The 23,631-nt window shown below is 47.0% G+C and overlaps 1 protein-coding gene across 2 annotated transcripts; it reads left to right on the forward strand.

The window, feature by feature from the left end:
* The first annotated feature begins 8,483 nt into the window (after positions 1–8,483).
* On the forward strand, positions 8,484–20,756 carry LOC147098022 (U6 snRNA-associated Sm-like protein LSm1). 2 transcript variants are annotated; one of them, XM_085971228.1, is made up of 4 exons: positions 8,484–8,589; positions 14,078–14,146; positions 16,855–16,970; positions 18,949–20,756. In XM_085971228.1, exons 1-4 carry the CDS (start codon positions 8,544–8,546, stop codon positions 19,117–19,119), a joined length of 402 nt encoding a protein of 133 aa, XP_085827354.1. In that variant the 5' UTR covers positions 8,484–8,543; the 3' UTR covers positions 19,120–20,756. The 2 variants fall into 2 exon arrangements, with proteins under 2 accessions (XP_085827354.1, XP_085827355.1); XM_085971229.1 differs by lacking the exon at positions 14,078–14,146 and having other exon boundaries at positions 8,496–8,589.
* Positions 20,757–23,631: the final 2,875 nt, after the last annotated feature.

Genomic DNA, 23,631 nt, shown 5'->3' on the forward strand with positions numbered 1-23,631 from the left:
TTTAAACATGTATTTCCGTTTCTTTATTCAAAGCAAAATTGCAACTATTGGTTTCCGACCTAATATGTGGGGTGCAATGTGTAGTCAGCAAATCTGAGGTATACTGCTGACTGCGCCTTGTGTGTACTCTTTCGGTGTGATCAATAAATAACTGTAACTAAACTTAAAACATTAAATGAAACTTAACAAATTAAATTGAAATTTGGCTCCCGGGCGTGGTGATGCACTCCAGTCCCTCTGGTGCCCAATGGTTGCGGAAGGTCTCGAGCGTGCTGGTGGACACCGCGTGCTCCATCTCCAGGGCCACCCAGGTGAGAACATGGCCGTGGAAGAAGGGCAGGCAGTCGGGCCGAATGACCCCCTCGACCGCCCGCTGCCTGGACCAGTTGATGGCCACTTTGGCCAGGCCCAGGAGCAGTCCCACGAGGAGGCCCTCCGATCTGCCCGCTCCCCTCCGCACTGGGTGACCAAAGATCAGGGGCGTGGGACTGAAGTGCAGCCAAAAATCGAGGAGCAGCCCCTTCAGATAATGGAAGAGGGGCTGCAACCGCTCACATTCTATATAAACGTGGAACACAGACTCCTCCAGGCCGCAGAAAAGGCAGGCAGCCTGGGAGTCTGTGAACCTGCTTAAAACCTTATTGCACGGGACTGCTCTGTGCAACACTCTCCAGGCCAAGTCCCCAATAGGCAAAGGGATGCCTTGTGTACATGTTTGTTTGGATCCAGGCACAAAACTCTGCCCCCGGTGGTTACATTTTTACATTGAGAGGGTGGGAACACCTGCTTTGTCCCAACATTAAAATCATTGAAAACTTTATTTTTTTTATTCGTTCATGGGATCTGGACATCGCTGGCAAGGCCAGCATTTATTGCCCATCCCTAGTTGCCCTTGAGAAGGTGGTGGTGAGCCGCCTTCTTGAACCGCTGCAGTCCGTGTGGTGAAGGTACTCCCAAAGTGCTGTTAGGGAGGGAGTTCCAGGATTTTGACCCAGCGACGATGATGGAATGGCGATATACTTCTAAGTCAGGATGGTGTGTGACTTGATGGGGAACTTGGAGGTGGTGGTGTTCCCATGCGCCTGCTGCCCTTGTTCTTCTAGGTGGTAGAGGTCGTGGGAGATGGAATGCATGAATTGGGAAATTCTGAAATGTGGCTTTGCATCACGGTGGATCAGACTGAACTCGTGAACGGATATGAAGTAAGCGCCTATTACATCACTCCGAAATATCCCATAGCGCTTGACACGCAATGAATTACTATTTGAAATGCAGTCACTTGTAACTACACCCCAGCTGTTCACAATATATATTAATGATCTGGACGAGGGAATTGGATGTAATATCTCCAAATTTGCAGATGACACAAAGCTGGGTGGGAGGGTATGCTGTGAGGAGGATGTCGTGAAACTCCAGTACGATTTGGACAGGTTGGGTGATTGGGCAGAAACATGGCAAATGCACTATAATGTGGATAAATGTGAGGTTATCCACTTTGGTGGCAAAAACAGGAAGGCAGATTATTATTTGAATGGCAATAGATTGGGAGAAGGGGAAGTGCAAAGAGACCTGGGTGTTCTTGTGCACCAGTCGCTGAAGGTAAGCATGCAGGTGCAGCAGGCGGTTAAGAAGGCAAATGGTATGTTGGCCTTCGTAGCAAGAGGGTTTGAGTACAGGAACAAGGATGTCTTGCTGCAGTTGTACAGGGCCTTGGTGAGACCACATCTTGAGTATTGTGTGCAGTTTTGGTCATCTTATCTGAGGAAGGACGTTCTTGCCATGGAAGGAGTGCAGCGAAGATTCACCAGGCTGATACCTGGGATAGCAGGAATGACGTATGAGGGGAGATTGTGTCAATTGGGCTTATACTCACTGGAGTTTAGAAGATTGAGAGGGGATCTCATCGAAACCTATAAAATTCTGTCAGGCCTGGACAGACTAGATGCAGGAAGGATGTTCCCGATGGCCGGGGAGTCCAGAACCAGGGGTCATAGTCTAAGGATAAGGGGTAAGCCATTTAGGACTGAAATGAGGAGGAATTTCTTCACCCAGAGCGTGGTGAACCTGTGGAATTCTCTGCCACAGAGGGCGGTGGAGGCCAGTTCATTAAATATATTCAAGAAGGAGTTGGATATATTTCTTAAGGCTAAAGGGATCAAGGGATATGGGGAGAAGGCAGGGACAGGGTACTGAATTTGGATGATCAGCCATGATCTCATTGAATGGCGGAGCAGGCTCGAGGGGCCGAATGGCCTACTCCTGTTCCTATCTTCTATGTTTCTATGTTTCACCCTTGAACGACAGTATAACTCCACCTGTGAATGACAGTGTAACTCCACCTGTGAATCACAGTATAACTCCACCTGTGAATGACAGTATAACTCCACCTGTGAATGACAGTATAACTCCACCTGTGAATCACAGTATAACTCCACCTGTGAATGACAGTGTAACTCCACCTGTGAATCACAGTGTAACTCCACCTGTGAATCACAGTGTAACTCCACCTGTGAATCACAGTGTAACTCCACCTGTGAATGACAGTGTAACTCCACCTGTGAATGACAGTGTAACTCCACCTGTGAATCACAGTATAACTCCACCTTTAAAGGACAGTGTAACTCCACCTGTGAATGACAGTGTAACTCCACCTGTGAATGACAGTGTAACTCCACCTGTGAATGACAGTGTAACTCCACCTGTGAATGACAGTGTAACTCCACCTGTGAATCACAGTGTAACTCCACCTGTGAATGACAGTGTAACTCCACCTGTGAATCACAGTGTAACTCCACCTGTGAATCACAGTGTAACTCCACCTGTGAATCACAGTGTAACTCCACCTGTGAATCACAGTGTAACTCCACCTGTGAATGACAGTGTAACTCCACCTGTGAATGACAGTGTAACTCCACCTGTGAATCACAGTGTAACTCCACCTTTAAAGGACAGTGTAACTCCACCTGTGAATCACAGTGTAACTCCACCTGTGAATCACAGTGTAACTCCACCTGTGAACCACAGTGTAACTCCACCTGTGAATCACAGTGTAACTCCACCTGTGAATGACAGTGTAACTCCACCTGTGAATCACAGTGTAACTCCACCTGTGAATCACAGTGTAACTCCACCTGTGAATGACAGTGTAACTCCACCTGTGAATGACAGTGTAACTCCACCTGTGAATCACAGTGTAACTCCACCTGTGAATGACAGTGTAACTCCACCTTTAAAGGACAGTGTAACTCCACCTGTGAACGACAGTATAACTCCACCTGTGAACGACAGTGTAACTCCAAGGGAGGAAGTAGCGGAGGCTCTGACCATCATTTCCAATCCTCTCTGGCTACAGGTGTGGAGCTGGAGGACTGCCAACGTTGAACCGTTGTTTACAAAGGGAGTAAGAGGTAGACCGAGTAATTACAGGCCAGTCAGCCTAACCTCAGTAATGGGCATAATATTGGAAAAAATTCTGAGGGGCAGTATTAATCGTCATTTAGAAAGGCACGGATTAATCAGGGACAGTCAGCGTGGATTTGTTAAGGGAAGGTCGTGTCTGACTAACTTGATTGACCCTCCTTGTTACCTCAAAAAATTCAATGAGGGTAGTGCGTTTGATGTAGTTTTATATGGATTTTAGCAAGGCTTTTGGTCCCTCATGGCAGACTGGTCAGAAAAGTAAAAGCCCATGGGATCCAAGGGAAAGTGGCAAGTTGGATCCAAAATTGGCTCGGAGGCAGGAAGTAAAGGGTAATGGTCGACGGGTGTTTTTGTGACTGAAGGGCTGTTTCCAGTGGGGTTCCGCAGGGCTCAGTGCTGGGTCCTTTGTTTTTTGTGGTATATATCAGTGATTTAGACTTGAATGTAGGCGGTATGATAAAGAAGTTTGCAGATGATACTAAAATTGGTCGTGTGGTTGATAATGAAGAAGGAAGCTGTAGACTGCAGGAAGATATCAATGGACTGGTCAGGTGGGCAGAAAAATGGCAAATGGAATTCAATCTGGAGAAGTATGAGGTAACGCATTTGGGGAGGGCTAACAAGGCAAGAGAATACACAATAAATGGTAGGACACTGAGAAGTGCAGGAGATCAGAGGGACCTTGGAGTGCATGTCCACAGATCCCTGAAGGTAGCAGGACAGGTAGATAAGGTGGTTAAGAAGGCATACGGGATACTTGCCTTTATTAGCCAAGCATAGAATATAAGAGCAGGGAGATTATGCTTGAACTGTACAAAATGCTCGTTAGGCCACAGCTAGAGTACTGCGTGCAGTTCTGGTCACCACATTACAGGAAGGATGTGATTGCACTAGAGAAGGTACAGAGGAGATTTCCGAGGATGTTGCCAGGACTGGAGAATGTTAGCTATGAGGAAAGATTGGATAGGCTGGGGTTGTTTTCTTTGGAACAGAGGAGGCTGAGGGGAGATTTAATTGAGGTGTATAAAATTATGAGGGGCCTGGATAGAGTGGGTAGGAAGGACCTATTTCCCTTAGCAGAGAGGTCAATAACCAGGGGGCATAGATTTAAAGTAATTGGTAGAAGGATTAGAGGGGAGTTGAGGAGAAATGTTTTCACCCAGAGGGTGGTGGGGGTCTGGAACTCACTGCCTGAAAGGGTGGTAGAGGCAGAAACCCTCATCACATTTAAAAAGTACTTGGATATGCACTTGAAGTGCCGTAACGTAAGAACATAAGAAATAGGAGCAGGAATAGGCAATTTGGCCCCTCGAGCCTGCTCCGCCTTTCAATAAGATCATGTCTGATCTTGGGCTCAAAGCCACTTCCCCGCCCGCTCCCCATAACCCTTCACTCCCTTATCTTGCAAAAATCTGTCTTTAATGTATTAATGACCCAGCCTCCACAGCTCTCTCGGGCAGAGAATTCCACAGATTTACGACCCTCTGAGAGAAGAAATTCCTCCTCATCTCAGTTCTAAAAGGGCGACCCTTTATTCTGAAACTATGCCCCTGAGTTCTAGATTTCCCCACGAGGAGAAACATCCTCTCTGCATCTACCCTGTCGAGCCTCCTTAGTATCTTATATGTTTCAATAAAATTACCTCTCATTCTTCTAACTTCCAATGAGTATAGGCCCAACCTGCTCAACCTTTCCTCGTAAGTCAATCCCCTCATCTCTGGAATTAACCTAGTGAATTGTTTCTGAACTGCCTCCACTACAAGTATATCCTTCCTTAAATAAGGAGACCAAAACTGTACGCGGTACTCAAGGTGTGGCCTCATGCAGGACTTCCCTGCTTTTATACTTCAACCCCCTTGCAATAATAACCTACAAGGCTACGGACCAAGAGCTGGAAAGTGGGATTAGGCCGGAACGCTCTTTTTCGGCCGGCACAGACATGATGGGCCGAATGGCCTCCTTCTGTTCCGTAAATTTGTATGATTCTATAATTCCACCTTTGAATGACAGTGTAACTCTACCTTTGAACGAGAGAGTAACTAGGAATATAGATATATGTTTTTATATTCTACTCCAGAACAAAGACAAAACAGCTCAAGTAGACAGATACAATAGCAAAATACTGCGGATGTGGAAATCCGAAATAACAACAGAAAACGCTGGAATAACTCAGCAGGCCAGGCGACATCTGTGGAGAGAGAAACAGAGTCAACGGTTCGGGTCGAAACCCTTCGTCAGGACTGAGAGAAAAGGCAGGAAATGAAACAAAAGGCAGTTTGGGGGCTGGGCAATGGGGGAGGGGATGAAAGAAGAGACATTAAGAGATATTCAAGGTGAGACGAGATGGTAATATAGAAACATAGAAGATAGGAGCAGGAGTAGGCCATTCGGCCCCTCGAGCCTGCTCCGCCATTCAATGCGATCATGGCTGATCATCCAAATTCAGTACCCGGTCCCTGCCTTCTCCCCATATCCCTTGATCCCTTTAGCCTTAAGAAATATATCTAACTCCTTCTTGAATATATTTAATGAATTGGTCTCTACTGCCTTCTGTGGTAGAGAATTCCACAGGTTCACCACTCTCTGGGTGAAGAAATTCCTCCTCATTTCTGTCCTAAAAGGCCTACCCCTTATCCTTAGACTGTGACCCCTGGTTCTGGACTCCCCGACTATCGGGAACATCCTTCCTGCATCTAGTCTGTCCAGTCCTGTCAGAATTTTATAAGTTTCAATGAGATCCCCTCTCATTCTTCTAAACTCCAGCGAGTATAAGCCCAATCGACCCAATCTCTCCTCATACGTCATTCCTGCCATCCCAGGTATCAGCCTGGTGAATCTTCGCTGAACTCCTTCCATGGCAAGAACATCCTTCCTCAGATAAGGCGACCAAAACTGCACACAATACTCAAGATGTGGTCTCACCAAGGCCCTGTACAACTGCAGCAAGACATCCTTGTTCCTGTACTCAAACCCTCTCGCTACGAAGGCCAACATACCATTTGCCTTCTTAACCGCCTGCTGCACCTGCATGCTTACCGTCAGCGACTGGTGCACAAGGACACCCAGGTCTCGTTGCACTTCCCCTTCTCCCAATCTATTGCCATTCAGATAATAATCTGCCTTCCTGTTTTTGACACCAAAGTGGATAACCTTGCATTTATCCACGTTATATTGCATCTGCCATGTAATAGGACAGGTAAAGAAACAAACAGAATTGGTTTGAACTGTATGCTCGCAAAGTCTGTCTTTTCCCCTCAATGACACTTGATAACATTAGAGAAGGGCCAGTTACAAGCCCGAGGACATTGTACCGTAAGGATAGGCACATATAGATTATTAAATAAATGAGCTAGTTGGATAATATGGAGCTTACGAGTTGTTGGGTTAAAACACGTATAGGCTTTTAAAACGCAGGCTTTTGATCACAGCAGTGAAGGAAATCGCTGCAGTAGGAATAAGGCAATGGGTTTGTTTTACCACAGAGATTTCAAGAGATAAAACATCAAAATCTTGTACAAAATGGAATAAAAAGAGATGCAAGGTTTCACTCAGTGGGAACTTGACTACCTGTGGGAGCAGGTAGCGAGAGCGGGCTTGGAAAAGATATGCTCACATATTTCCTGCTAAAAATCCTGTGCACACAAGTTGTGTCTGTATGAAGTTTTAAGATGAATGTTTTGAACCAATAATAAATGAAGTTAATTGTCAGACATATTACAGTCTCTAGTTTTACAAATCTGTTAAGAGGATGAGGAAATAATTATCTAACAGTAACTACACATCTAAATGTAAGTGTAACTATAGCCTTAAGCGGCAGAGTATGCAATCATTTAGAGGGAGTCACTGTTTAATTGTGTTTTATTTCCTTTTAATATTGTAGTAATCCAAAATGTTCCATAATTTATTCATGAACTGCACAAAGTCCTTTGCTAACACACACAAACAGTTCCTCTGATTATAAACAAGTGTTAGTTGGATTATCCTATCACAAGACGGTATTCTGATGATGATGGGACTCCCAGGTTTGGAATATCTGTGGCAGGACCTTTCAACAACAACAACTTGCATTTATATAGCACCTTTAACATCGTAAAACGCCCCAAGGTGCCTCACAGGGGTGTAATTGAACAAAATTTGACACCGAGCCACATAAGGAGATATTAGGACAGATGACCAAAAGATTGGCCAAAGAGAGAGGTTTTCTAGATGGAGCATCTTAAACAAGGAGAGAGAGGCGGAGAGGTTTAGGGAGGGAATTCCAGAGTTTAGGGCCTCGGCAGCTGAAGGCACGGCCGCCAATGGTGGGGCGACGGATATCGGAGATGTTCAGAGACCAGAATTGAGGAAGGCAGAGATTTCAGAGGGTTGTAGGGCTGGTGGAGTTTACAGAGATAAGAAGGGGGCGAGGGATTTGAACGCAAGGATGAGAATTTTAAATTCAAGGCATTGCCAATGTAGGTCAGCGGGCACAGGGGGTGTTTGGTGAACGGGACTTGGTGTGAGTTAGGACACGGGGCAGCAGAGGTTCGGATGCGCTCAAGTTTACGGAGGGTGGAAGATGAGTGGCCGGCCAGGAGAGCGCTGGAATAGTCCGGAGGTGACAAAGGGCAGGGATGTGGGTCTCAGCAGCAGATGGGACGAAGCAGGGGTGGAGAGGGGCGATATTACGGAGGTGGAAGTAGGCGGTCTTGGTGATGGCGAGGATAGGGGGGTTGAAGATGGGCTGAAGGTGACACAGCAAAAGAACCAGAGGGGCGATGAGATTTTATTATTTACGCAGCGGGACGTTATGTTCTGCCCGGAAGGGCGGTGGAAGTGGATTCAATAGTAACTTTCAAAAGGGAATTGGATAAAATACTTGGGGGGGGGGGGTGGTGTGTGGAAACTGCAGGACTGTGAGGAAAGAGGGAGGGAGCGGGACTAATTGGACAGGCCTGTCAAAGAGCCGGCACAGGCACGATGGGCCGAATGGCCTCCTTCTGCACTGTAAGCTCTGACAGGGGCACTAGCCCCTTTAAGGGGAGTGGCCGAGCTCAGAAAGGGTTAAAATCTCCGCAAATGGGGCCGAAAGGCTTCTTTTCCCGCATTGCCATTCGGGGAGACTGTCCTGCAAGGCTGCAGATATGAACTACATGCCGGGGACGGCCAGTCTGATCGAGGATATAGACAGTGAGTGCATCTAGACCTCTTCCTAGTCACTGGTCACGAGTGGCTGGGAGCAGCAAGCACTTTATTGGGCTTCTCTCAGGAGTTCCTTTATATTTTTTTAACAATATTAGAACTTTAAAGCTGCCTTGTTCTGGTGTTTCGGTGCATTAGTTTTCAGACTCTCCCACTTCACAATAACTGGGCACGAGGCACCCACTTGAACCCGTGCTTTCTGCAGGTCTTGTGTGACACGAACTGGATTTTTACATTCGGGTTTGTAATACCGCCTCCTAATTCACATTTGTACGTGAAGCATTTAGAGATGTTTCCGAGTGAGGTGCAAGTTCTTTTTTTCCAAAGCTTGTTATAAGTTATTTTTAAATAAAGTGCTTCCAAATTAGAGCAAGCAATGCAGAATCTCATTTTAGTACTAATAGTGATATTTATGCTGGTTACCGAAACAGATTGACGTCTTAAAACCGTCTCCCAAATGCGACTGATTTGTAACTTGTTGCTAACTGATTTAAATACTAAAATATAATTACTTCAGTGGGTCAGCTGTCGCTCAGTGGGTAGCACACTCGAATCAGTCAGAAGGTCGTGGGTTGAAGTCCCACTCCAGAGACTTGAGCACATAAAGCTCGGCTGACACTCCCAGTGCAGTGCTGAGGGAGTGCTGCACTGTCTGAGGTGCTGTCTTTTGGATAAGATGTTAAACCGAGGCCCCGTCTGCTCTCTCAGGTGGACGTAAAAGATCCCACGGCACTATTTCAAAGAAGAGCAGGGGGAGTTATCCCCGGTGTCCTGGGCCAATATTGATCCCTCAATCAACGTAACATAAAAAAACACATTACCTGGTCATTATCACATTGCTGTTAGTGGGAGCTTGCTGTGCGCAAATGGGCTGCTGCATTTCCTACATTTACAACAGCGACTCCACTTCAAAAAAGTACCTCATTGGCTGTAAAGCGCTTTGGGATGTCCAGTGGTCGTGAAAGGCGCTATAGAAATGCAAGGCTCTCTTTATATCGGTTACTGAAACAGATTGGTGTTTTTAAAACCGTCTGCTAAAAGTGACTGATTTGTAACTTGTCGCTAACTGATTTAAATACACTGAAATAATTATATTTTATTCTCACTTAAATGTCACTGGAGGCACCAAAACCAGTTCTAGCTCCCTGTCGGAGGCAGTAATTGAACCTGAGGGTTTTCAATTCAGCTGCAGATTGGCTTTGCCCAGTGAGTCATTAAGGAAGTTCTAAGAAGTGATTTGTACCAAATTAATGAAACATATGTCTTTAATTTGATTTGAAATGTTGCTCTACACAGTGACCTCCGCAGCCAATGCAGGAGAGCGAGGAGACCATTCCCAGCCATTCCCTCTCCTAGGAACAGGATTAGCTGGTTTAAGGCTCTCACTTGGGGACGGTCACCCCCAGTTACTCTTGAGCTCTGGTGACCCCTGACCCAGTGTGTGATTCGCTCATAGGAACAGGAGGAGGCCATTCAGCCCCTCGAGCCTGTTCTGCCATTCAATGAGATCATGGCTAATCTGCGATCTAACTCCATATACCCGCCTTTGCCTCATATCCCTTAATACCTTTTGGTTAACAAAAATCTATCAATCTCCGACTTAAAATTAACAATTGATCCAGCATCAATGCCATTTGCGGAAGAGAGTTTCCAAGCCTCTACCACCCTTTGTGTGTAGAAGTGTTTCCTGATTTCACTCCTGAAAGGTCTGGCTCTAATTTTTAAACTATGTCCCCTAGTCCTAGAATCCCCAACCAGCGGAAATAGTTTCTCTCTATCTACCTTATCAGTTCCCCTTAATATCTTGAAAACTTCGATCAGATCACCCCGCAACCTTCTAAATTCCAGGGAATACAACCCTACTTTGTGTAATCTCGCCTCGTAATTTAACCCCTGGAGTCCGGGTATCATTCTGGTAAACCTACGCTGCACTCCCTCCAAGGCCAATATATCCTTCCTAAGGTGTGGTGCCCAGAACTGCTCACAGTGCTCCAGGTGTGGTCTAACCAGGGTTTTGTACAGCTGCAGCATAACTTCTACCCCCTTGTATTGTAGTCCTCTAGATATAAAGGCCAGCATTCCATTCGCCTTTTTGATATTTCCTGTACCTGTCGATGACACTTTAATGATCTATGTACCAGGACCCCCGAGTCTCTTTGGACCTCCACTGTTTTTAGCCTTTCACCATTTAGAAAGTACCCTGTTCTATCCTTTTTAGGTCCAAAGTGGATGACCTCACATTTGCCTACATTGAAATCCATTTGCCACAGTTTTGCCCATTTACTTAATCTGTCGATATCATTTTGTAATGTTATGCTTCCATCTACACTGCCTACAACGCCGCCTATCTTTGTGTCATCAGCAAATTTGGATACATGACTTTCTACGCCATCATCTAAGTCGTTAATAAATACTGTGAATAGTTGAGGCCCCAACACAGATTCCTGTGGGACACCACTAGTCACATCCTGCTAATTTGAGTACCTGCCCATTATCTCTACTGCCTGTCTCCTGCCAATTTCCTAACCAGGTCAATAATTTGACTTCAATTCAATGGGCTTCTACCTTTAGTTAACAGTCTCTTATGTGGGACTTTATCAAATGCCTTCTGGAAGTCCATATAAATAACATCCATAGACATTCCCCTGTCCACTACTTTAGTCACCTCTTCAAAAAATTCAATCAGGTTTGTCAGGCATGATCTACCTTTCACAAATCCATGGTGGTTCTCTCTGATCAATTGAAAATTTTCGAGGTGTTCAGTCGCTCTATCCTTAATTATAGACTCTAGCAATTTCCCAACAACAGATGTGAGGCTAACTGGTCTATAATTCCCTGGTTTCCCCCTCTCGCCATTCTTAAATAGCAGAGTGATATGTGCAATTTTCCAATCTGAGGGAACGGTTCCTGAATCGAGAGGACTTAGGAAGATTATAGTTAGTTCTGAATCGAGAGAACTTAGGAAGATTATAGCGACAACAAGATGCCATGGAGCCCCTACCTGTCCTAAGTGCAAAGTCTGAGGTTGGGCAAGACATGGTCCTTTCTACAGCGCTGGAGTGATGGGTGGGAGAAATTGATCTCAGCACCTCTGGTGTTTAAGAGTGACATTTTATTGGTGAAAATCTACATTGTATTTAATCTCAGCATTAAAATCAGATGTTGAATATTTTTGCAGGGATTGCAGGGGTAGAAAGCAAGGTGTGGAATTGACTGCTGATCACTGGGCAGTGTATTCAGCAGCTCTTGGTGGTGTTGGGTCCTTGCATTATTTTGCTTAGAAACCGCTAAAACTGCACAGAAGGTCAGTCCACATCTGAAAGGAAAGCTCGGGCTGCATTTCCGTTCTGATTTGGGGGAGGCCCTACCTAACATTCAGCCTGGCCAGCTGTGCATTTGCACCATTTTTGGTTTGTTGCTGTTTTTAACATAATTTAGTTTTTCCCAATTTGCAACGGGTGAGAGATTAAATGAGTGGTCAAACCTGTGGCAGATGGAGTTCAGTGTGGGGGGGGGGGGGGAGAAAAGTGTGATTATCACTTTGGAGAAGATGGGCACCAGCAATGTTCCCTGTAAAAAAAAAAATTTTGGCGCCGCGCGGCCCATTCGAAATACCGCGCGGCATGTGCCGATTTTGCATTGAAGGGCGGGCTGCGCGGGATCCCTGTGGGAACATTGGGTAAGAGTACATTCTAAATGGCGAGAAGCTGGGAACCGTGGGTGAGCGGAGAGAGTCCATGTACAGAATTCACTAAAAGCTGGTGGGAATAGGTACTAGGAATAATTTTAAAAGGCTACTGGAATGTTTTGGCTTTTTGCCTCGAGGGCTGGAATAGAAAAGGGTGGAAGTTGTGTCACATCTGTACAGATCTCTGGTTAGACCGCATCGAGTATTGCTTTCAGTTCTGGGCACCGTACCTCGGGAAGGGTCTCTTGGCCTTGGAGCGGGTGCAGCGCAGATTCACCAAAATGATACTGGGGATGCCAAGGGTTAAATTGAGGACAGGTTGCATAGACTATAGACTTCTGATGAAGGGTCCCAGACCTGAAACGTTAACTCTGTTTCTCTCTCCACGGATGCTGCCTGGCCTGCTGAGTGTTTCCAGCATTTTCTGTTGTATAGCCTAGGCTTGTATTCCCTTGAATATAGAAGATTAAGGAGCGATCTAATTGAGGCGATTAAAGGATTTGATTGGGTAGAGAGAAACTTTTTTTTATTCATTCATGGGATGTGGGCGTCGCTGGCAAGGCCAGCATTTATTGCCCATCCCTAATCGCCCTTGAGAAGGTGGTGGTGCGCTGCCTTCTTGAACCGGTGGGGTAGCCCAGAACAAGGGGGTGTAACCTTAAAATTAGAGCCAGGCCGTTCAGGGGTGATGTCAGGAAGCATTTCTTCACACAAAGGGTAGTGGAAATCTGGAACTCTCTCTTTCCCTCCCCCGCGCCCCCCCCCCCCCCCCCCCGTCAGTTAAAAATGTCAAAACTGAGATTGATAGATTTTTGTTAGGCGAGGGTATTAAGGGTCAGGGAACCAAGGCGGGTAGATGGAGTTAAGATACAGATCAGCCATGATCTAATTGAATGGTGGAACAGGCTGGAGGGGCTGAATGGCCTCCTCCTGTTCCTGTGTCCCTGATGGTTACCGGACGCCCCTTCATGTATTCCTCCTGCCTGACGCTAGAGGGCGCTGTTGTACCACACACTGAGGGACGTCCTTTGCCGCCACACAGTGGCAGAGATTGGTATTGACAGTTTTCACTTGTCAATGCTGACCCAATACACACAGGTTTGCAACGACCACGTTGAACACACAATCAGTGCTGGAATTTCTGAAGGCAGTTTCTCTTTTATGAGTGCGAAAGTCTGTTGCATTTACTGCTTGGTGAATGAGACTGTGATATCTGGAGACAACGACAGCAGTGGTTGGGGTGGGGAGGAATGGGCCACGGGGGGAGGGAGATTGGGCTGGGGCAGAGGGGCGGGGTGTAATGGGCCAGGATTGTCTCTGGAAACCACGGTCCAGGAACTCTTGCTGGAAAGAGACAGTGTGGGGCTGTTGGATGAGGCCAAGGTCTGGCTAAAGCACCCATGGTCAAATAGTCTGGCAATATTTGTTGGTGTGTGTGTGCGTGCACGCGAGTCTCTTCGTCTGGAGCAAGCGCAAGGAGCGCACGTCAACCCAAGCACCCCACCCACCCGCCCCTTCAACCACCGTCTGCCCCACCTGTGACAGAGACTGTAGGTCCCGCACTGGACTCATCAGTCACCTGAGAACTCTTTTAATGTGGAAGCAAGTCATCCTCGGTTCCGAGGGACTGCCTAAGAAGTGGTGTGGGGGGGGTGGTGGAAGAGACTGGTCCCTCAGACGAGGTACTGAGGGGAGGCCTTTATCCGAGGGACCGACTCAAGCAGTCATGGCATCCGAGGGAGAAAAATGAGCGGAAAATAATCTGTGCTCTGTTTTGTGATATTGTAGAGAAACACCTGGTCCTCCTTCGCGACGGCCGGACGTTGATTGGATACTTGAGAAGTATCGATCAGTTTGGTGAGTAATGAAGTGGCCATTTATGCAGCAAATAACGCACTTGCTCAAAACGTCACGGCCGTGAAAATGTGTCTTCACTGGAGACGGGGGAGCTGTTTTGGGTCTAGGTTTGCTCGCTTTCCAGAATGTAGAAGTAGCTTGAGGTTAGGTTGAGTAGAATACACTCCCCCTTTCAACGTGTATTTTACTCCCTTTTTATTCAACAATTGTCCTGTGTCCTCCCATAAGTTTTACCAAGCTCTGGCACTGTGGATTGGGGTGGTGGGAGGCACGGGGTCAGAGTGTGTGGGGGTGGGCGGTCTGAATGGGGTGGGACCTGTCGGAAACGCCTCCCACTGCACACTGCAGCTTTGAGAGTCTGGCCACTACACCAGACCCATCTGGAGGCCTGTTTTCTGGGCACCGAACCTCCACAAAGATATGCTGACCCTGGAGTGGGTGCAGTGCAGATTGCTTGTATTCCTTGAGTTTAGAAAGCCATTCAGCCCCTCGAGCCTGTTCCACCATTCAATTGGATCATGGCTGATCTGTATTTTAGCTCTATCCATTTAGACCAGGACCTCAAACCCGGCACTAAGCTCATGGTCTACAGAGCAGTAGTGATACCCGCCCTGCTGTATGCCTCAGAGACATGGACCATGTACGGCAGGCACCTCAAAGCACCGGAGAGGTACCACCAACGCTGCCTCCGTAAGATCCTGCAAATCCATTGGCAGGATAGGAGCACCAACATCGGTGTTCTTGCTCAGGCCAACATCCCCAGCATTGAAGCTTTGACCACGCTCGATCAGCTCCGATGGACGGGTCACATCGTCCGCATGCCCGATACGAGACTCCCAAAACAAGCGCTCTACTCGGAGCTCCGGCACGGCAAGAGAGCCCCAGGTGGGCAGAGGAAATGCTTCAAGGACACCCTCAAAGCCTCCATGGAAAAAGTGTAACATCTCCATCGACACCTGGGAATCCCTGGCCCAAGACCGTACAAAGTGGAGGAGAAGCATCAGGGAAGGCGCCGAACACCTCGAGTCTCTTCGCCGGGAGCAAGCGGAAGCCAAGCGCAAACAGCGGAAGGAGCGTACATCAACCCAGCGCCCCACCCCTTCAACCACCGTCTGCCCCACCTGTGACAGAGACTGTAGGTCCCGCATTGGACTCATCAGTCACCTGAGAACTCATTTTTAGTGTGGAAGCAAGTCATCCTCGGTTCCGAGGGACTGCCTAAGAAGAAGACTCGCCTTTGCTCCATATCCCTTGCCTAACAAAAATCTATTGATCTCCGTCTTGAAAATTTCATTTGTCCCAGCAGCGACAGTGCATTTTTATGAAACTTTTCTATCTTTTAAACAAGCAAATGCACCACAGGCTTTAGAATTGGCACTTGGTAAATCAGTAACGCAAACTGACTATCCACTACCGAGGCAAATCATAGAAAAATCAGCACCATTTAAATCCATATCTTCTGCAATACAGCTCTGTGGCGGGCACATTCCCTCTCCTGTATCGGGACGGGAGCTTTGCACAGGACACCCCTTGTGTGTGTTGATTTTTTTTTAAAACCTATGATGACTCCTTTTGATGCCCTGTTGACGTGGTGCCAGAGAGGTGGCAAAACTCCTTTGGCCTCTTGAGCTGCCATTTGTGGCCCGTTTGTTTGAACGTTTTGAGTACCATAAATAAATATTGACTACCTTAAGAGAGCAGAACGCAGCGGGAAACTCCACTCATTTCAAAGATCTTACTCAGGCTCTCCAGGTTGTGTTTTAGAAATGTCCGAAGGACCACTTTTATATATTTAAAAAAAACACCACCACAGGGACTGTCTCATTCAAAACCAGACTAGTTGCATCGCAGTTAAGATGCGGTTGGAGAGTATCTCGGAGTCTTGGTACATTGTGTGTGCTGCTCTGCCGAAACATAGAAACATAGAAACATAGAAACATAGAAACATAGAAACATAGAAACATAGAAACATAGAAGATAGGAGCAGGAGTAGGCCATTCGGCCCCTCGAGCCTGCTCTGCCATTCAATGCAATCATGGCTGATCATCCAAGTTCAGCACCCTGTCCCTGCCTTCTCCCCTTATCCCTTGAGCCCTTTAGCCTTAAGAAATATATCTAACTCCTTCTTGAATATATTTAATGAATTGGCCTCAACTGCCTTCTGTGGTAGAGAATTCCACAGGTTCACCGCTCTCTGGGTGAAGAAATTCCTCCTCATCTCAGTCCTAAATGGACGCCCCACCATCGGGAACATCCTTCCTGCATCTAGTCTGTCTAGTCCTGTTAGAATTTTATAAATTTCAATGAGATCCCCTCTCATTCTTCTAAACTCCAGTGAGTACAAGCCCAATCGACCCAATCTCTCCTCATACATCATTCCTGCCATCCCAGGTATCAGTCTGGTGAATCTTCGCTGCACTCCCTCCATGGCAAGAACATCCTCAGGTAAGGCGACCAAAACTGCACACAATACTCAAGATGTGGTCTCACCAAGGCCCTGTACAACTGCAGCAAGACATCCTTGTTCCTGTACGCGAATCCTCTCGCTACGAAGGCCAACATACCATTTGCCTTTTTAACCGCCTGCTGCACCTGCATGCTTCCCTTCAGCGACTGGTGCACAAGGACACCCAGGTCTCGTTGCACTACTTGAAGCTAGTGTGATGATGCTGCAATCATTCCCTTAAACTGTTTTTTTTTTTCTGCAGCCAATTTGGTACTCCATCAGACGCTGGAACGGATTTACGTGGGTCAGAAGTACGGAGACATCCCTCGTGGAATATTCATCGTGAGGGGAGAAAATGTAGTCTTGCTGGGAGAAATCGTACGTTTGCACCGGCGCTGTGTTCAGACTGGGAGGGGCATTGAGGGGAGGTCCCCTCCTTTCCATCCAGTCTGCGTTCACAGAAACAGAAGAAATCACAGAAATCCCACAGTGCAGATAGAGGCCATTTCGGCCCATCGAGCCTGCACCGACACATATACCACCCGATCCCCGTAACCCCTACACCAACACATATCCCACCCTATCCCTGTAACCCCACGTATTTAATCCCCCTAACATTAAGGGTCAATTTATCATAGCCAATCAACCTAACCCGCACATCTTTGGACTGTGTTGATGGAACTATCTCGCTGCTCTGTCTGGAGGTTTGGGAGGGACCTTGTTGGAAATGGCCTGAGTCTCATTTGAGATTGGATCTATTTTGCATGCGTTTTCGAACAGTGTCGAGCTATTTATCCCCCAAACTAATCTCGGTTTGCTTCGCATCAAGAATCTTAAATACCGTGTAATATGGCTGGCCTAACTCCGGTGGCGGGGTGTTTGTACACTCACAATGGCCTACACGGCAAGTTCTTGAATCCCTAGTTGCCCTGAGATGGTGGCGCTGGGCCGCCTTCATGAACCCCATGCATCAGATCTGTGAGCAACCAGAAGAACCTGGATTACCATCACGCTGCCTGGTTCCTGCCCCGGGTGTTTATGCACCTGGTGTGGATTTGGAGAGGCATAGAGTCGATACAAAGGTCTTTTGTGTTGTGATTGTTCATTTTTTTAAATTCTTTCTCTCGATGATGTGGGTGTCGCTGGGATGCCGGCGTTTATTGTCCATCCCTAGTTGTCCTTGAAGGTGGTGGAGGGCCTTGTCCTTTTTTAAAAATTGTTTATGGGATGTGGGCTTCGCTGGCAAGGCCAGCATTTATTGCCCATCCCTAATTGCCCTTGAGAAGCTGGCGGTGAGCCACCGCCTTGAACTGCTGCAGTCCGTGTGGTGAAGGTACTCCCACAGTGCTGGTAGGGAGGGAGTTCCAGGATTTTGACCCAGCGATGATGAAGGATCGGCGATATACTTCGAAGTCAGGATGGTGTGTGACTTGGAGGGGAACTTGGAGGTGGTGGTGTTCCCATGCGCCTGCTGCCCATGTCCTTCTAGGTGGAAGAGGTCGCAGGTTTGGGAGGTGCTGCCGAAGAAGCCTTGGCGAGTTGCTGCAGTGCATCTTGTAGATGGTCCACACTGCAGCCACGGTGCACCGGTGGTGGAGGGAGTGAATATTTAAGGGGGTGGATGGGGTGCCAATCAAGCGGGCTGCTTTGTCCTGGATGGTGTCAAGCTTCTTGAGTGTTGTTGGAGCGGCACTCATCCAGGCAAGTGGAGAGTATTCCATCACACTCCTTACTTGTGCCTTGAACCACTGCAGTCCGTGTGGTGAAAGTTCTCCCATAGTGCTGTAAGGTAGGGAGATCGAGGATCTTGACCCAGTGACGATGAACGAATGGCGAGACATGTCCTCAACAAGATGCCTCCTGAACAGCTGTGGATCTGCGTCCAAGGCATATTACACGGTATTTAAGATTCTTGATGCAAAGCAAACCAAGATTAGTTTGGGGATAAATAGCTCGGCACTGTGGGAAAACGCATGCAGAATGGATCCAATCTCAATGAGACTCGGGCCATTTCCAACCAGGTCCTTCCCAAACCTCCAGAAAGAAGCCTGAGAAAGGAGGCTCAGTCAGGGTGGGGGTGGATTCTAGTCTGATGTGGTGGTTGGGCGAATCTGGTTCTTGAGGTAACCCTGATCTTCGCTTTAAGGTTAAGAGAATAAAGCTGTGCTGTGGAGGGTCTAATCTGTTGTGAATCCAGGGTAGGGGGAAGGAGGACGAGGGGGTGCAGCACATGTGCCTTTTTTAAATCACAAGACATTTGGGCCCTTTTCCAATTTGGAGCTGTTGGGAGTTGAAGGCACGGGCTGCTGTGTGCCCTGAAAGCAAGTAGCGATAAATGGCGCTGTCCTTTTTTCAGGATCTGGATAAGGAGAGCGCGTCGTCCTTGCAGCGGGTGACCATTGAGAAAATCCTGGAGGCGCTGCGGCAGGAGCAGGAGGTCCGGAACAAAGCGGAGCAGCTGAAGATTCAGGTTTTTAAGGACCGTGGGCTGATGCTCCCTCACCCCGACACCCTCGATGAATATTAGGAAAGGGGACACGGGAATGAGGGGGGGGGGGCAAAAACTGCGTCCAAACTGCCCTGGAACTTCAACTGTTGAGTTTGTAGCTGAACATAATTGTCGGTGCTCGTTGGCACTTGCTGAAGCGGTTGGATTTTTAGTTCCCTTGTGCCAGCAGCTTACGATTTCACTCTCCCTTTGTTTATTTATCTCCTGTAAGGTGAATGCAGGAGAACGAATGTACAAATTCCTTGTCCATTAGAGCTTCTAACCTCTTGGACAACCACGCTGGCGATCTTGGCGTTGGCCATTTTTCTGGAAGGATGCAACCCAGCTCCAGAATTTTCGTCCCAAGGCCAAGTGAAAATTCTGCCTAATTCTACAAAATCACAAAAGGAAATTTGGACTTTCTTGGTCACCATAAACACTGGGCCCGGTGATGAATGGATGGGATTGCACTCCCCAAAATCGTCAAGATACCAGAATCTCACTGAATAAAAAAAATAAAAATAAAAGGTGTTTGACTCCCGAGTGTCTCACACTGGACTCTGCACGTCCACCTACGGCGCTGCTGGCACAAGGCTATCGGTCAGTTGCTTGAAAGCTGTTAAAGGGGCCACTGCCCCTATGTTTGTTCGATCTTTCCTCGGTTAGAAATATGACCCACAAATGGAAACCCTATCGGCGTACAGTAAGTTGGCCACGAGATCATGGGGGCAGATGGGTTGTGGTGTACTGGCTTTCGTTTCCAAGCCCAATGTAAAAAAATAAGTTTACAAACAATATGGTGGGCCCTTTAATTGATCTGTTCGTTGGGGTGGGCAGAAAATTGGCTGAGGCTTACTGGAAGCTCTTCTCTACTTTTCCCCCGCCCCCCCCCCCCCCCCCCCCCAACTCCAGATATTGGGACGTTCTAAATATCAAGCAGCGATTGGCTTGGAGCCTAGCGTGATGATGTGGGGGGGTTTTTTTGCTGAAAGGAAATGCTTGTTTGGACAAGCGCACTTTGTTTTCCGAATGTCCTGTCAAGGCCACATTAATTTCCCATCTCCGGTTGCCACGAGAAGGTGAAGGTGGTGGACCTGCTTGAGCTGCCCCAGTCCCTGTGGTGGCGATGCTCCCACAATGGTGGTTGGGGGGAGAGACTTTCAGGCTGTTTCTAGTTTTTTGTGAAGCAAAACTTTTCGATTTGGTGTTGTGGTGAAATCTTCCGTGTGTTTTATATTTCCTTTCTCCCACCCACACCCCTCGAATCCAGTTCTGGCATTTGACTTCACTTTTTTTTCCAACAAAAAAAATACATTTCTGTTTGTGTTGAATTATTTTCAGTGGAGTGTCCAGGACCAGTGTCACCGAAGCCCAGCTTTACCAGCCCCGCACGTCGAACTGGGCACCAGGACACGTTGGGTCGATGGCCCCAGTATTTTCTTTCTTTCTTGTGCACGAGTGGAAAGGCAATACTGACGCTAGCTTTGGGTGGAGTTATGGTTCTGCAGATCTGGCAGAAGCAGTCAGCTGCACGTTCAGGATCTTTTGGTTTGAAGGCTCGTCTTACCTGTGGCCTCTGCAGCCCCAAAGGTTGTGTTCAGTTCTGACGCGAGAGAGTCAATGTTTGCTCATTCCTCACTGTATATGGCTCGGAAATAAAATGTCTCTTCAGTCAAGCTGCCTGTGGTTTGTAACCGTTTCCTCAGGAATGTAAATGAGGAAGTTGGCCTTGTTCGTACAAGAGCGAGCCAACTGCATTTTGGAAAGCTTGTATTATCGGGGAGATTAGAAACATAGAAGATAGGAGTAGGCCATTCGGCCCCTCGAGCCTGCTCCGCCATTCAATGCGATCATGGCTGATCATCCAAGTTCAGTACCCGGTACCTGCTTTCTCCCCATATCCCTTGATCCCTTTAGCCTTAAGAAATATATCTAACTCCTTCTTGAATATATTTAATGAATTGGACTCTACTGCCTTCTGTGGTAGAGAATTCCACAGGTTCACCACTCTCTGGGTGAAGAAATTTCTCCTCATTTCTGTCCTAAAAGGCCTACCCCTTATCCTTAGACTGTGACTCCTGGTTCTGGATTCCCCGACCATCGGGAACATCCTCCCTGCATCTAGTCTGTCCAGTCCTGCCAGAATTTTATAAGTTTCAATGAGATCCCCTCTCATTCTTCTAAACTCCAGCGAGTACAAGCCCAATCGACCCAATCTCTCCTCATACGTCATTCCTGCCATCCCAGGTATCAGCGTGGTGAATCTTCGCTGAACTCCTTCCATGGCAAGAATATCCTTCCTCGGATAAGGTGACCAAAACTGCACACAATACTCAAGATGTGGTCTCACCAAGGCCCTGTACAACTGTAGCAAGACATCCTTGTTCCTGTACTCAAACCCTCTCGCTATGAAGGCCAACATACCATTTGCCTTCTTAACCGCCTACTGCACCTGCATGCTTACCTTCAGCGACTGGTGCACAAGGACACCCAGGTCTCATTGCACTTCCCCTTCTCCCAATCTATTGCCATTCAGATAATCTGCCTTCCTGTTTTTGACACCAAAGTGGATAACCTCACATTTATCCACGTTATATTGCATCTGCCATGCTTCTGCCCAATCACCCAACCTGTCCAAATCATCCTGTAGTTTCTCGGCATCCTCCTCACAGCACACACGCCCACCCAGCATTGTGTCGTCTGCAAATTTGGAGATATTACATCTAGTTCCCTTGTCTAGATCATTAATATATATTGTGAATAGCTGGGGTCCAAGGACCAATCCCTGCGGTACCCCACTAGTCACTGCCTGCCACTCGGAAAAAGACCCGTTTATTCCAACTCTCTTTGCTTTCCATCTGCCAACCAGTTCTCTATCCATCTGCCAACCAGTTCTCTATCCAAGTCAATACCTTGCCCCCAATCCCATGTGCCTTAATTTTACATGCTAATCTCTTATGTGGGACCTTATCGAAAGCCTTCTGAAAGTCCAAATACACCACATCCACTGGTTCTCCTTTATCTATTTTACTAGTTACATCCTCAAACAATTCCAGTAGATTAGTCAAGCACGATTTACCTTTTGTAAATCCATGCTGACTTTGTCCGATCCTGTCACTGTTTTCCAAGTGCTCTGCTATTACATCTTTTATAATGGACTCTAGCATTTTCCCCACTACCGATGTCAGGCTTACCAGTCTGTAATGCCCCGTTTTCTCTCTACCACCTTTTTTGAATAGTGGGGTAACATTAGCTACCCTCCAATCCATGGGTACTGTTCCAGATTCCATCGAATGTTGGAAGATGATCGGCAATGCATCTACTATTTCTAGGGCCACTTCCTTAAGTACCCTAGGACGTCGATTATCAGGCCCTGGGATTTATCGGCCTTCAATCCCATCAATTTCCCGAACACCATTTCCCTACAAATACTGATTTCTTTCAGTTCCTCCCTTTCATCAGACCCTATGTTCCCTGACATTTCTGGGAGGTTATTTGTGTTCTCCTTTGTGAAGACAGAACTAAAATATGTATTTAATTGGTCTGCCATTTCTTTGTTCCCCATTATAAATTCCCCTGATTCTGACTGCAAGGGACCTGCGCTTGACTTCACCAATCTTTTTCTCTTCACATATCTATAGAAGCTTTTAGTCAGTTTTTATGTTCCCTGCAAGCTTACTCTCATATTCTATTTTCCCTTTCTTAATTAATCCCTTTGTCCTCCTTTGTTGAATCCTAAACTGCTCCCAATCCTCTGGATTACTGTTTTTTTGGCCAATTTATATGTCCTTTCCTTGGATCTTATGCTATCCCTAATTTCCCTTGTTAGCCACGGTTGAGTCACCTTTTTTGTTTTATTTTTATGCCAAACTGGGATGAACAAATTCTGTAGTTCATCTATGCGGTCTTTGAATGTTTGCCATTGCCTATCCACCGTTAACCCTTTGAGTGACATTCCCCAATCAATCCTACCCAATTCGCACCTCAGACCATCGTAGTTTCCTTTATTTAAATTCAGGACCCTGGTCTCTGAGTCAACTACTTCTTTCTCCATCTTAATGAAGAATTCGATCATATTATGATCGCTCCGACCCAAGGGGCCTCGTACAACAAGATTGCTAATTAATCCTTTCTCATTACATAATACCCAGTCTAAGATGGCCTGATCTCTGGTTGGTTCCTCGACATATTGGTCCAGGAAACCATCCCGTAAACACTCCAGGAATTCCTCCTCCACAGTATTGTTACTAATTTGGTTAGCCCAATCTATATGTAGATTAAAGTCACCCATGATGACTGCTGTGCCCTTATTGCACGCTTCTTTAATTTCCCTTTTAATGCCATCCCCAACCTCCGCATTACTGTTTGGAGGTCTATATACCACTCTCACTAACGTTTTCTGCCCCTTGGTATTTCTCAGTTCTACCCATACAGATTCCACATCATCAGAGCGAATATCCTTCCTTACAATTGTGTTAATCCCTTCTTTAACCAGTAATGCTCCCCCACCTCCCTTTCCTTTTTGCCTATCTTTCCTGAATATTGAATACC

This window comes from Somniosus microcephalus, chromosome 30 (assembly GCF_052327205.1).
Source record: "Somniosus microcephalus isolate GS21.2 chromosome 30, FLI_Smic_1.0, whole genome shotgun sequence".
Classification (NCBI taxonomy): domain Eukaryota; kingdom Metazoa; phylum Chordata; class Chondrichthyes; order Squaliformes; family Somniosidae; genus Somniosus; species Somniosus microcephalus.

Bases quoted from the DNA above. Each gene is read 5' to 3' on its own strand.
- LOC147098022 (XM_085971228.1), top strand. From the start codon at position 8,544: ATGAACTACATGCCGGGGACGGCCAGTCTGATCGAGGATATAGACA. The intron at 14,147-16,854 runs GTGAGTAATGAA...TTTTTTCTGCAG, and splicing joins GAGAAGTATCGATCAGTTTG to CCAATTTGGTACTCCATCAG. The intron at 16,971-18,948 runs GTACGTTTGCAC...TCCTTTTTTCAG, and splicing joins TAGTCTTGCTGGGAGAAATC to GATCTGGATAAGGAGAGCGC.